Source organism: Acartia tonsa, chromosome 15 (assembly GCF_053477335.1).
Source record: "Acartia tonsa isolate MP-2025a chromosome 15, ASM5347733v1, whole genome shotgun sequence".
NCBI classification, from domain to species: Eukaryota; Metazoa; Arthropoda; class Copepoda; order Calanoida; family Acartiidae; genus Acartia; species Acartia tonsa.
In genome coordinates this window covers 20,989,519-21,004,708 of record NC_137274.1, presented here as the reverse complement: position 1 = coordinate 21,004,708, position 15,190 = coordinate 20,989,519, and the positions used below count along the sequence as shown (strand labels likewise).

The 15,190-nt window shown below is 34.2% G+C and overlaps 1 protein-coding gene across 1 annotated transcript in view; it reads right to left on the bottom strand.

Moving 5' to 3' along the window:
• Positions 1 to 14,157, bottom strand: part of LOC145306985 (uncharacterized) — a 46,859-nt gene extending 32,702 nt beyond the window's left edge. Inside the window, exons 1-5 of the mRNA XM_080149326.1 lie at positions 14,073 to 14,157; positions 12,945 to 13,018; positions 12,492 to 12,566; positions 10,299 to 10,345; positions 8,041 to 8,113 (exon numbers count right to left, since the gene is read on the bottom strand). Coding sequence (XP_080005452.1) covers positions 8,041 to 8,113; positions 10,299 to 10,345; positions 12,492 to 12,566; positions 12,945 to 13,018; positions 14,073 to 14,157 — 354 coding nt within the window. The remainder of the gene's footprint in view (positions 1 to 8,040; positions 8,114 to 10,298; positions 10,346 to 12,491; positions 12,567 to 12,944; positions 13,019 to 14,072) is intronic.
• Positions 14,158 to 15,190: the final 1,033 nt, after the last annotated feature.

The following is a 15,190-nucleotide window of genomic DNA, read 5'->3' as shown; positions in this document are numbered from 1 at the left end:
GAAAAAAAGGTACTTAACAAAATTATTATCATCATTTTTAAATTCATTTACAAAGTGATTTATTTCGAAAAACTTAATGTTTATATCCACGTAAACTCTATATTATTATAATATTAATATTAAATATTACCCAACTTGTTAGAACGCCAACATAGCATATTAATTTCAATCTATTTTTCTTATTTTTCTGCTGATTAGCATATAAAATACTTGGAACTTGTATGAAAATGAGTAGGGGGAACTAAACTAGCTTGAAATGTGTTGCCACCCCCAACACACACATAAACTAAACGCTATCGGAATAACCATAGTAAATATGGTAATTTTTTTCGCTTTAACGATAATATATTGTATATTACCTATTTTTATTTGTCCACTAATATCTACTGTGTTTCAGATGTCCATACTTGATGTTAAGACGATTCCTCCTGCGGTGCTCCTGGACCAGCTCTGCTATGACAAACCTCCCTAATGATCAGATTAACCAGGATTACGGTAACTTAAACGATAACATTGGTCTAAATCTTATGAATCCGATTTACGGCGACTACTTTAACGATTTTGAGAACGAATTCGGAATAAATTGCGTTTTTTCAAGTGAACAAGGTATCGTACAGAAACTGAAAACATTCAATGAAAACCTTCTCAATATTTTTAGTATTAATTGTCAGTCATTACATTCTAAATACAATGATATTGTCTCCACTGTAGACTTCTTTAGACAACATGATATCCACTTAAATGTTCTGTGTTTTCAAGAATTATGGCTGAATAAGGATGTAAATATGGATTGCTATGGAATTAATAATTACGATTGGCATGTTAAACTCCGCACAAAAAGTAGGGGGGGAGGGGTGGGTATTCTAGTAAGCAAATATTATAAAGTAGATAAACTATTTGATAAATTTTCATTTAAAGAAAATATTCTTGAATCTATTTGCTTAAAAATTTCCCACAATGGACTAAAGTTTTGCTTACTAAACTGTTATCGGCCACCCAATCAGAGTAGTGCTGAAATAGAAGAATTTTTTGAACTTTTTTTGGACCTGATTGATAGAATAGCAGCTTTAAGCATACCATACTTCATTGTAGGAGATTTCAATTTTGATCTTTTCAAAATAAATAATATAAATAGCAACTCCATGAGAATTATTGAGTCTTTTTCCTTTAACGGTATCATAAATACCGTTACCAGAGCTACTAGAGTAACTAGAACCACTGCAACCCTTCTTGATTTATTCGGGGTAGGTAACTTTATTCAAAACCTAATGTCTTCCTTTGTCTTAACTTCAAAAATCTCCGATCACTTGCCAATTATTAATTCATTCCGAATAGACAGAGTAAATAAACCCAAACCTCCAGATTTCTTTGAAAAAAGAGAATTGAATGATGAAAACTTTGATGCCTTAAACTATGCACTCTACCACACTAACTGGAATCACGTTTTAAACCAAGACAACACAAACATTGCTTATGATAACTTTATTTCAACCTTTTTGAGACTTTATAATGAAAAGTGTCCAGTTAGAAAAAAACGAAAAAACAAACGTACCCAGCCTCAGCAGCCTTTCATGTCAGACTTTTTATTGCGTTGTAGATTGCATAGAGATATTTTGTACAGCAACTTTTTAAAAGACAAAACAATTGAAAATGAAAGTATTTACAATGTCTATAGGAATAATTACAATAGGCAAGTGAGAAGAGCAAAGATTGAATATTACAGACAACAAATAAGAGATGCAAACGGGGATGGGAAAAAACTCTGGAAAACCCTAAAGGAAGTCATTGGGTTTAGTAAATCTTCCCCTGAGTGCACATACCTTCAAGTAGGCCCAAACAAAATTGAAAATGACCAAGAAATAGCTAATGAATTTAATCGTTATTTTAGTCAGATTGGGTCTTCCCTAAGGCCTGAAATTCCTTCCACCCCCAAAAATTTCTTTGAATATTTACCACCCCCATGTCAAGATTCCCTCTTCTTTGAGCCATTGTACCCCTTCAAGGTTATTAATATCATTCGTAGTATTAAACCTAAGCGTTCCACAGACATAAATGATGTCTCGATGTATGTTCTGTCTCGCTGTGCTGATACCATTGCCACTCCCTTAACACATGTTTATAATTTATCACTTCAAAATGGCACTTTTCCTGAAAAAATGAAAACTTCCAAAATAGTTGTCCTTCACAAATCAGGTTCACTCAGCGAGGCAGATAATCATCGAGGAATTTCACTCATTGACAACTTTTCCAAGCCCATTGAAAAATATGTCTGTGAAACGCTGGTTAAGTTCTTGGAAGATCGGTCTTTTTTTAGCAACCGCCAGTTTGGCTTCATGAAAGGAATCTCAACCTTTCACAATGTATTGAACTTAAGCACATTGATCACCCAAGCACTCAGTCGAGACACTTCCTGTATGGCCATATTTTTGGACATAAGGAAGTGTTTCGACATGATAAATAGGGACATCCTTTTTAGCAAACTGGAGAATTCAGGGATAAGGGGGGTTGCACTTGATTGGTTCCGTAGTTATTATGCAAATAGGAAACAGCGTGTATATTTTAAGGGCCTTTTCTCCTCCACAATTGAATTCATTATCATTGGCGTACTTCAGGGGTCAGTCCTGGGACCAATTCTTTTTTTGATTTTTATCAATGACCTTGTTTCATGCAGTGAAGAGATCCTAATCAATCTCTTTGCTGATGACGCAGTGGGCTTCATTGAAAAGCAGAATATTATACAATTGATCAACCTTGCAAAGGAGCTTGTCCCCAGACTGACCCAATGGTACAATGCCAATAAACTTCTTATTCACCCCCGCAAGACCAAATGTATGGTCTTTTCCTCCCCCCGTGAGATACTCACCCCCGCTGAGCTCGCCGCTAAGACCAACTTTGAAGTCTATGTAAACATGAATAATCATAACGAAAATGATGAGTCAAAAATCACTAAGTTGGATCTTGTGAGCGGTACCAATGAGGGTAGTATCAAACACTTGGGAATTCAATTGGACGAGAAAATGAAGTTTTCTTATCATCTTGAAAAAGTCTATAGCAAAGTCTCTAAAATAATTTATAGTATGAAAGTAATGCGTCATTTGTTGGACAAGAAACACTTAAAGCTACTCTATTCTTCTTATATTAAGTCGAATATCGAATATTGTTGTCTCCTGTTCACTGCCTGTCCTATGTATCTGTTAGCACCAATCATTAAGTTGCAGAAGCAAGCCATTAGAATAATCGAAAATTTACCTAGCAGAGCTCACACAGCTGAATTCTTTAAATCTAATGGCATACTTCCATTTAACCTGTTAATTGAATTCAATGTTTGTAAATTTATGCACGCCTATAAATTAGGCAATTTTCCCAAAATTTTCGAAAACACCTGGAATTTTGTTCAAGACAGACATACGTATGGCACTAGGAACAGGAACAACTTTGCTTACGAACCGGGCACCAATAGAAACTTTCTCCTGCACGCCCCTCTTAACTCTTTCCCAACTATATTCAACAACCTTCCACTTGAAATTAAACTAATTGATAATAAAAATATTTTTAAGAAAAAATGTTTTACTTATTACCTAAACAAGATTGAGTTTTAAAAAAGCAAATATTTTAAAAAAGCAAATATTTTATTTTTGAAATTAAACTGATTGATAATAAAATTATTCTCAAGAAAGATATTTTACTTACTTATTACTTACTTTCTTAAAAAAAAAGCAAATACTTTATTTTTTCTCTTCCTCTATTTAACAATTTTTTGTTCTAACTAAGTTTCTATTCGTATCTTTAGCCCTCGACTTTTTGTAAGCACTTAATTTCTATACCAAAAAAATAATAAAACAGCATTTCTTTAACCTCAAATCTCAACGAGTAGGTTCCGTAGGAACCGACATACATACCTATGTATAGAGTAGCTTTAGCATAGTTTGTTTCTTATCCACTTTATTCATTTTACATTTTATATTTTGACTTTGACTTCTTCTATTATATTATATATTTTTTATCAAGCAACTAACGAATCGCGCAACCTCTACCTCTATTTTATCTAATAAAAAAATAACAAAGTTTTTTCATAATTTTGACCAAAAATATATTTATTTATTCAAATTTAGATATCGAAAATTTTGTTTAATATATGACTATCGCTGACTGGACTGGTTAAGCTCATGTAGTGGGCATAGCCATCTACTCGTCGTAGTCGCTGGAGTCATCGACGTCGTCGGGTTCCTGTTGGAGGAGCTCCTCCACAAGGTCCTGCTGGACGGTGACCAAGCGGTCCATGGTGGCGATGGAATCCATGTTGGCCTGGAAGGAGCGGGCGTACGTGGGCATTACTGAAATTAGCCTCACGACTAACCCATAGTTGGAGTACATCATGCGGAGGATCTCCTCATCGATGGCATCTTGGCGGAATCTCCTCCACATAAGTCTGTCGCCCTCGTACACGACGCCCATTAACCTCCTCTTGACCATAAACCAGAGGTCCAGACAGCGCCTGTCTACCCCCGGAAATGGGAGTAGATCAGGCACTGCCGCGAGGTTCAGCAGCTGCTGGACGCCGTGCACGGGTGCAGGATCATCGATTTCATCGCTTGAGTTCAACATGGCGATGAGCTCCTGCACCTGGTCTTGGAGGGGAACATCTTCTTCTCCTCCAGCCTCCTCCGGAACTTCCGGCGCCCCATCCGGTAAAGCACCTTGGCCTTGTCCAACTTCCTCTTCTTGATCTGACATTTCTGAGACAATTGAACTTTGACCCTACCCACCCCCATATTTATACCCCCCTTGTGTCTTAATACCATACATTATTCAATCTTAATTTAACTTATTAATTAATAAATAACTTTCCCTACTTCCGATTTCCCGCGTATTCCCCCTATGCTTTACAACCAATTGTCTCCCCCCCGCCCCCTCTTTTGCTTTATTCTTTTGCTTTATTCTGCCGTGCTTTACCGGAAAACCACTCTTCCCCCCTCCCCCTATTTTTCTCCCCCCCAGTATATACCAAACGATAGGCGCCGCTCCGTCTGTCTAGCTGGAAGTCACGGCCGCGCACAAACCACCCACCACTCCCCTTCTAGTTTTTTCCCCCCCTCCTCCCCCTAACCTGTTGAATTCCCTGACCCATCTCCCTTATTTTAACCAGTTTCTCACTTCACTTTTTTTTATGCTAATGAAAATTAATCCATAGCGAAATATTAACAGACATCCTATTACTCTATACATCCTTCATAAAAAATAAAAGTTCATAGCAAGATATCTAGGATTTATTAAACAAATCAATGAATTTATGATAATTTATGATATTTTAATACTTTTACTTTTTTGGATAAAACTAAACTGTATTATTCTTCAAAAACAATTTTATATTTCAATAGCCATATCAGTAACTTTTTGCAGTTTTTTTCTGTTGATTCATTGTTGATTTTTGTTGATTTTTGTGAACATCATGTGGACATTTCCGCGGGTGTTTTTGCGGATATTTTTGCGGATATCTTGTATATAAAGTCGTAGAGAACTTGACCGTAACTGGTTCAAACCGGAAATGGCCAACTTCTGGAACTATAGCTGGAGACAGGCCCCCTCTTGAGCAGTTATCCGCTCAGCAATTTCACCCAATTTAGCTTCATGAAACTCCATGTCCTTGTTTGGGTTGTATAGTGTGAGGGCCAACTCGGTTTCTAAATAACCCTGTTGGTATAGAAGACGGGCTACCTCACGACGTACTTCGTCACTGACATTGTCACCATTAACTATATTGAGAAGTCGTTCATATGTTATTGTCAATCTATTGCGTAGCGGCTGCCACATTTGTTGGTATTCTTCCTCTCCGAACATTTCGTGTCTAAACAATAGTAAGATTTAAACCTCACTAAAGCAAAGCTATAACCAAATTACGCGCGCAATAGCACGCCACAGTCTTTTTTAACATGACCCACTTTCACCCTTTTACCTTCAAAAAGGGGTGGAATCAATGGATTAATGATACGTTTTCGCCTTCCCTTAAAACCCCCTCCCCCCCCCCCTCTTCCTCTCCCATTTTGTTGCCCCATTCACAGCCATGCTGTGACCAGTTCTCAAAACACAAAAATCAGATTCCGGAGGAATCGAACCATACATATTTAGGGACACACTCCCATTATCAAAATACCAAAATCAGATTCCGTAGGAATCGCATATGACCTATTCTTAGGATTTTTTATATCCATTCTCAAAAATAAAAATCAGATTCCGTAGGAATCGAAACCAACCATTACACCTTGTTCACTTAAGTACACGATATGATTATTATTAGGGTATTCTTGTCCTTTTTTGGACTTTTCTTTGGTTTTTTTTTGGATTTTTTGGATTGGACCAAGTGTTATCGCGAAATTTGCCGTTATCCTGTAATTATTGGTGTGGAGATGTCCTTAAAACCCGGACAAAACTCCACTCTATAATGAAAATAATTTGATATAAAGGAAACTGTCTATTTGGAGCTGAAAAGGGATCTCAACGGGAATAGCGACTCCTTATGGAGGTTTTGGTTCCTTAATTGTTCCGAATTCACGCTTGGAGAAGTTGCAACTGATAGTAGGAGGATGTCTGAAATACACAGCAAGATATTGTTTCATTGTTAAGATTATTATTTATTTGCACATATAACATTGTATCGGCTTGGCAAGCGTCAAAGTACACCAGTGGCTCCACAACCCTTAAAGGGTTATGCCAACTATCTGGTACAATGTTGCATGGAATTTTTATTGTAAAATATTGTCTCCATTCAATTTAAACTGGCCTGGTAACTAGGTGGAGATGAAGTTCGGCCAATTCCATGCTAGGTACTTAATAATTGTTATTATGTATATTATTATCTAACCTGCACCAAACACAACAAACCAGATGAATCAAACAAATCAAGCATAGTAACATAATTTATAATATATATCTAATAAAATATGTTGTACCTTTGAGGAAAATAAATCTTATCTTATCTTATCTTATCTTATATATAAAATCAAATCCAAAAAATATAAGCATGTCCTTTATATACTGTATTTAAGCAATTTTGCAATAAGTTTATGTACAATTTTGTTTAGACTTACAAACCAATGTTCTGTTAATAAAGTTCTGACACTCTATACATGAGTTATTGTGATTTTGTCCTTTTTTCAGATTTTAATACTTTGCTTTTATGGATGTTGTCATCTTTGTTAAATTCTGTGTATTACAAGTTAGAGATACTTTAGGGAACTGTAAATCAGATTATCAAAGCTAATTATCTCCTAAAAATGCCTTGCTAAATTTTTGTTTCTGTATAAGAAACTAGCGGCTTCGCCCCTAGCCTCTAGGGGCATTGCCCCAAGAGGTGATAAAAAAAATTATGGCGAAATTCGTAAAGGACCATGGAAATCTCCTTCAAAAAAAAAAAAAAAAAAAAAAAAATGGGGGGGATTTTTTGGTTTTTTGGGGGGTTGGGGGTGTCCCACCCCCCAAGAAAATAGCTTAAAACCACCACAGGACCAATAGGTAGATACCCTAAAGAGTAGAATCCGATCGGTTCAGTGGTTACCGAGATCTTAAGGGACAGACAGACAGACGGACAGACGGACAGACAGACATCGTTCTACTTTGTATTATAGATTGTCACAGTAAAACCTTTTCCAGTCTTGCTTCGATATCGTTTAATATCCGCTAGATTAGAACCGGTTCAAGCCATAAAAAAATCATGTATAGCATCATATTACAGACAATTTTCCCAAAAAAAGTACACAAAATTAACTCCAGTTTTGATTGCCTGGACTCGGGCCACTCATGAATGACCTCTTTATACTGACCTTTGCATCATGTATGACCGTTTTATACTGACCTTTGTATCATGTATGACCTCTTTATACAGACCTTTACATCATGAATTACCTCTTTATACTGACCTTTACATCATGTATGACCTCTTTATACTGACCTTTAATCATATATGACCTCTTTAAACTGACATTTGCATCATGAATGACCTCTTTATACTGACCTTTATATCATGTATGACCTCTTTATACTGACCTTTGCATCATGAATGACCTCTTTGACCTCTTCAGCGCAAAGTGATGACCAAGCCTTGCTCTTGAAAAGAAACCTAAATATTTTAATATTTAAGAATCTATACCTTTTCCAGTATGGATATGAAACCTATTTATATCCCCTGGATTAGAACCGGTTCTATGACAAACAGAAAAAATATGTTTCATCTTGTTTTTTAGACAAATTTTAGCACATAAAAAAGTTTAATTTTAGATTTAAATACCAGTTTTGTTAGTTGGGGCCTACAGCCTCTAAAGGCCAACAAAATTAATTTCTAATTATACTTCCGCGGAAAGCACTCTATAGTACGCATTGTCACATATGAAATCCAATTAAAGCACATAAATATGACTTTTTTAGCTGATGTTAAAGATATAAGTCTAATAGCTTATAACCAACCAAATAAAAAAAACTAAAGATAAAATAGCCTAAAACCATCTCTTGACTAATGTAAAGATTCCCATAATTGGAGGACTCTATCGGTACAGAAGTTATTAAAGTTCTAAGCTCCCCAAGAATAGTCATAAACCTTCTTTGGACCTATTAGAAGCTACCCTGCAAGGGAGAACCCGATCGGTTCAGCGGTTAGCGAAATGATTTGGTACAGGAAAACTAAAAGACATCATGTTACTTTATTCTAATAGAATATTTGATAGGATAAATATTTAAATATTATGTACAAAAAATCTTCCAAAATATTTGTAAAAATCTATTAAAAAGATTTAAAGTTTTAGATTTATTTTTGAGTTAACACAATAAATAGTAAGATTTTTGTCTGTAGCAAAGGATCTTCCTAACCGCTGAATCTAAATGGGTTCTTTACAGTTTAGCCTCTTAAAGGTCCAAGGAAGGTTTATAACTGTTTTCGGAAGATTTTCTGTAGATTAAAAATATTGGTTAAAACGTTTGGACTCTAATAGTTTTGAATTAACCAATCAAAATTCACCAAAAGTACCCAAGGTTTTATATCTAATGAATAAGATAACATCGCTGTATATAAAACTTTGGGTACCAGTGTATTTTTAAGCCCAATGTCTTATTTTCTTTTTTAAACTGAAAAAAATAATAGGGAGGGGATGAGGTCGAATTCAACCCCCCACCACCTCAAATGATACGGGATACGCCAATGGCATATTATCTTTAGTCACTTTGTTAGGGGTAGATAACAAAAAATAGCCTAAAACCACCACAGGACCTATGTGAAGCTCGTTTAAGCTGTAAGCCTTATTGGTTCAGCGGTTAGTGTTATATAAGTTGACAAAAAAAGATGGAGAGAAAAAGCTTATTTAACTATTAAAAAAAAACGTCAAATAATACAAATGACCAATTATAGGCCAGTATATATTGTAATTGAATAATGGTAAAATTTATAATGGCCTATCATTGGTCATTTGCATTGTATGATTGTATGATTTTTTATTAGGCACTGTATGCTGCTTCCATGTGGGGGAATTTTAATTCTCATGAGACGGCAACCAAAATTGTAAATCTTTCAATGACCTATATAAAGCTTCGATGTAAAGAAGAGCCTTTTCTGTCTAGCTGTTAGCAAAATCTTAATCCACAGACATCCTGTTAATTTTACATATGAATCCTATTATATAAAACAGTAAGGTTTTTATATGTCTTTAACTACTGATCCGATTGAGTTCTCCATTCTAGGGATGCTTCATGTAGATCCTCGGATGGTTTTAGGCTATTTTTTATCATTTCCCTTCAAAAACGGAGCCTCTAGATGCTAGGGGTGCAATCACTAGTATATCCTTATATAAAAGTAACATGATCTCTATGTGTGTAGCTATTTCTTCCCCCCCCCCCCCTACAGTATTTCTAGTAGCGAAGCTACTCTCTAATTTGAAATGTCTGTCTGATTTTCTCGGCTCCTATACAAGATAGACGGCTGAAATTTCCACATTCTACATATTTACACTAATTTTAATTAATTTCAATATTGATCGAATCCTAGATCCTTAAGTTTTTGATAATTCAAACCCCCACCAACCAAAGTGCCCCTAACATAAGATAAGATAATATTAAATCAGAGAGAGAGGGGACAATAGGCTGTTTATTACACTAGTCCCAAAAGTTTTTTTTTCGTTGGCTTGATAACTTTGGGGACTTTTGACAGTTTAGTGTTCAAACGTTTCAACAACAAATCTTTGGGGTAATTTGGTGTATCATTATTGGGGATGTACATTAATTTACTGGCCATTGTCTTATCCCTCCTTGTTATTAAATACCTTTTTATCTTGCTTTTCCCCTCGGCCTTCTCATCTGATGTGGAATTCTAAAAATATTTAAACTAATTGTAAGCAGCTTATAGTGCCTAATAAAAAATGACGTCATAAAATACAATTGACTAAAGATAGGCCAGTTTACATTTATATTGACTAATAGTAAAAGGTATACTGGCCTCTCATTGGTTATTTTATCGTATGACATCATAATCTGTTGAGGGACTTTAATCATTTTCTCATTTGTATTGCATAACGTCATTTTTATTAGACACTATAAGCTGCTTCAAGTTTCAACAAATTGATTCTTATATCGATTGTTGTCGGTTTGAATCTTAGCCCAACATCAAGTAATTAAGGTATTTAACATGACATGTCAAGAAAAAAGTGAACGTCTGTAGGAAGATAGAGAGGGGACAGTGGGCTGTTTATATTACACTAGTTCCCAAAGTTTTATAGCAAATTTTCTTATTTGTTGGCTTAACAACTTTGGGTACTTTAATTGAATTTTGAATGTTTGGTTAATTGAATTAAATGTCCAGACATTTCAACCACTAATTATAATATACAGAAGGATTAATTTTGTGTATCACCAAAGGGGATGTACATTTATCGTCTTTTTGTCTTATCCCTTTAGATCTCTGCCTTATTTTGCATATTTTCTTCCTTAAATAATTAAAAGAAAACAAGGATGACAACACCCATAAGTAGCAAAGCTCAAAAATTAAGAATGGATATCGGGAAAAAAATTACTATATAGCAATATCCTACAAACCTAAAAATCTAGGAATCGATCTAGCACCCCAATTAATAAACAAAACTTAATAAAACTTGGTGAAAATATTTTGAATGAAAAATGAACTAATCTCTGAAAGTTTCAGTCTTCTACAGGGTCATTCAAGAGAAATGATTTTTTTAAAAACTTAATTATGCATAGAAAATAAAACAATTATGTAAAATCCTTTATATATTTGGAAAACCTATTATGAGACATTTATGTTTCAAATAGTTGAAAATGATTATTTCAACAAATTATGTCCTAAAAACCGGTTTTTCCAAAGGCCTTTTTTTCGAAGATTTATTGATTTAAAGGTTGTAAAAAAATGTGCACCTTTTTTAAATTCAAATTGCGCGGCTTGTGTTAATAGTAGAAAAATGTTATGCATATCGTTAGAATCGTCATAAGCTCTATTTTTTTACTACATGAAAACCTTTCCAGTGCTACGCATGGTATAGGAGCTACGAGGTAAAATGTTCCAATTTCTTAAAACTTTTCAACCTTTTTCTCAAATTTTTCAACGTAGCTCCTAAACTATAAAAAGCACAAAAACGGTTTTTATATTTTTAAAAATTAGAGCTTATGACGATTCCAACGATATGCGCAACATTTTTCTACTATTAACACAAGCCAAGCAATTTGAATTTCAAAAAGGTGCACATTTTTTGGGTATAGTCCTTTCCACGACATCCCTCCATAAGGAGCGATTCTTCGTAATTTTAAAATGGCTTTTTATATGTTATTTTAGGTTAGGTTAGGTTATATTGTGTTAGGTGATTGTCCCACAGGGTTAGGTAATTGGCCCCGCAGGGTTAGAGCCCCCCGCAGGGGCTAGAAATAGGAGAAAAGCTACTGTGAAAAATACGAAAAATCGCTCCTTATGGAGGGATGTCGTGGAAAGGACTATACCCCATTTTTTTACACCCTTTAAATCAATAAATCTTCGAAAAAAAGGCCTTTGGAAAATAATAATTGTTTTATTTTCTATGCATAATTAAGTTTTTTTTAAAATCATTTCTCTTGAATGACCCTGTATAATCTTGAATAGGAATTGAGAAAATCATAAAACTGGAAAATCTAGGAATCGATCTAGCACCACAAATAACAGACAGATGGACAAAACAACGTATAGATTAGATGGGCATATGTCATAGGAATCTTCTCTAAAAATTTCAGATTTCTATCTTGAATAGGAGCCGAGAAAATCATGTTTCCCTCATAATAGCGTTACGGACTGATGGACATACAAAGTTAATTATAGAGTAGCTTCGCTACTAAAAGCCTGAAATTATTTATATTTCTGAATATCATCTTAGCTAAAAAATCTTCCAAATTGATTTCCCAGATTTTTCAAATCACAGATTTAGAGGAATTTGAGGATGATAAATTTATCCTCCTATTGTCCTATGCCCTATATTCACCTGACTTTTTAGTTTATTTTCTTCTTCTTTCTTTTCTTCTTTTTCTAGACTAGACCATGACTTTCTCCATACTGCCTGCATTAATAGTAGATTAGATTGTGTTTTACTAGACTAGTTTGACTAGACTAAACTAGACTAAACTAGATTAGACTGGACTAGACTAGACTAAACTATACTAGACCTGACTTTACCTGACGTGACTAGATTAAACTAGATTTAAATAGACTATACTAGATTGGACTAGATATAACTTTCTCCATACTGCCTGCAATAAAACTAGATTAGAATGTGTTTTACTAGACTAGTTTGACTAGACTAGACTAAACTAGACTAGACTAGTCTAGTAAAACACATTCTAATTTAGTTTTATTGCATGGGGTATGGGTGAGGAGGTTAACAACCCTCTTTAATGTAAAACATGCATAAATCTGATATTTTTATTCAAACATATACCTTTTCTTGATTTGTGGCGCCGCCATCTTGGTTTGCTGGGCGTAACTGTACATCTTCATAATGTCGTCTTTCTCCTGGCAAAATTACAGCTGTTTATCACATAAATATTAGAGGATGGATTTAGGGATCTAAAGGGACAAGACATTGACCAATACATTGATATACATCCCCAACGATGATACACAATATTACCCATTCTTTAGATTAAAATTAGTGGTTGAAACGTTTAAACATTTAACTTAATAAATCAACCAATCAAAATTCACTAAAGTCCAAAAAGTTGTAAAGCCAATGAATTAGAAAACGGTATTATAAAACTTTGGGGACTAGTGTAATAAACAGCCAATTTTTCCCACTCTCACTTTGATGGATGACTGTTATAAGAATCACAATTAACCAAGGAGGGAGGGGACAATGAGCTGTTTTGTCACCAAAGTTTTGTAAGAAGGTTTTCTTATTCATTAGCCAAACAACTTTGAGGGATTTTATGGAATTTTGATTTGTTGGTTCCTTAGGTGGAGTGCCAAAACGTTTTTAATCACTAATTGTAATTTTGTGTATCATCATTGAGGAAATATATGAATTTATCGGCCATTGTCTTATCTCTTTAAATCACTTTTTGATTAACCCTTTTCGTTTCCTAGGTCGGCAGTTACCGCTTTTCTCATTTTTTATCTATCTATATATCCATCTATCTATCTGTCTGTCTATCAATCTTTATACCTATCTACAGGGTGTTTCAAGAGAAATGTCTTTTTTTAAATCTTAATTATTCATGGAAAATATAACAATTATATAAAATGCTTTATATATTTGGAAAACATGTTTATGACATTTACATTTCAAATATTTAAAAATTATTATTTCAACAAATATCTATCTATCTATCTATCTATCTATCTATCTATCTATCTATCTATCTATCTATCTATCTATCTATCTATCTATCTATCTATCTATCTATCTATCTATCTATCTATCTATCTATCTATCTATCTATCTATCTATCTATCTATCTATCTATCTATCTATCTATCTATCTATCTATCTATCTATCTATCTATCTATCTATCTATCTATCTATCTATCTATCTATCTATCTATCTATCTATCTATCTATCTATCTACCTTCAGTACTGTTTCTCCTTTGTAGTGTAGATCTTGATGATACAATTTGATTCGCCTTGATTTTTAAAATATATTTTTTTTTCATTTTAACAAATAAAATTGTCCTGACCTTATAAAACAACAGTTAGGGATCTAAAGGGATAAGGCAATGGCAAATAAATTGATAAACTTCTGTAGATTAAAATTATTGGTTGAAACGTTTGAAACTCAACTTAATTAATCAATCAATAAAAATTCACTATCGTCAGCAAAATTGTTAAGCCAACGAAAAAGTAAACGTTATTATAAAACTTTGGGGACTTGTGTAATAAACAGGCTTTCTCTTTGAAAGCGTAGCAACTCTACAATCTTTCCCAAAAAGTCCGTTTGTCCATTTTTAAATTAGTTGTAGTTGTAGATTTTTTATGATTTTTTTAATGCTGATTCCTGGGACAATAAGTCACAAATTGTGTATTAGACACTAAACGAAGCCTATCTAAAATAAAGTCTAAGATGTCTAGACTTTTTCACCAATAATTCTAATCTATACACGGGGTAATTTTATGTATCACTAATTATTTAATTTATTGTTTATTGGCTCATACCTTAACGTTAAACAAATAGTCACATTTTTATAAAAACAACATCTTCTGTACCCCAACTTAACCCCCTAACAGACCCCCCCTCTATCTCGGCTCCTGTTACAGATAGAGACTGTTAGGGGGTTAAGTAGGGGTACAGAAGTTTAACTGCCTGGTTTTGCCGGTTTTGGTGCTGGAAGCGCCAATTTTTTTTTTTTAACTGAGAATAATATCTTAATAAGTTGTAACTATAAACAGTGAAAAAAGGGACAAAAAAAGATATTTTTTAGGCCTTTTCAAAAGGCAGTTTTGAAATCCAGTTCTATAAAAAAATTAAAATGCTTAGAGAATGGCTTGGAAGGTGAATTTAGGTGTTCTGCATATTTCAACTTAAACACATAAGGCCTCAGATATAAAATCCCAAAAATCTTTTGTCAAAGTCTACTCTACATCTAGCGCTGGCGATTTCATTTTTCACAGGCATAAAATGCATGATTTTAGAAAACTGACTGGCGCTAGGTGAAGAGTAGACTTTGACAAAATTTTTTTTGGATATAA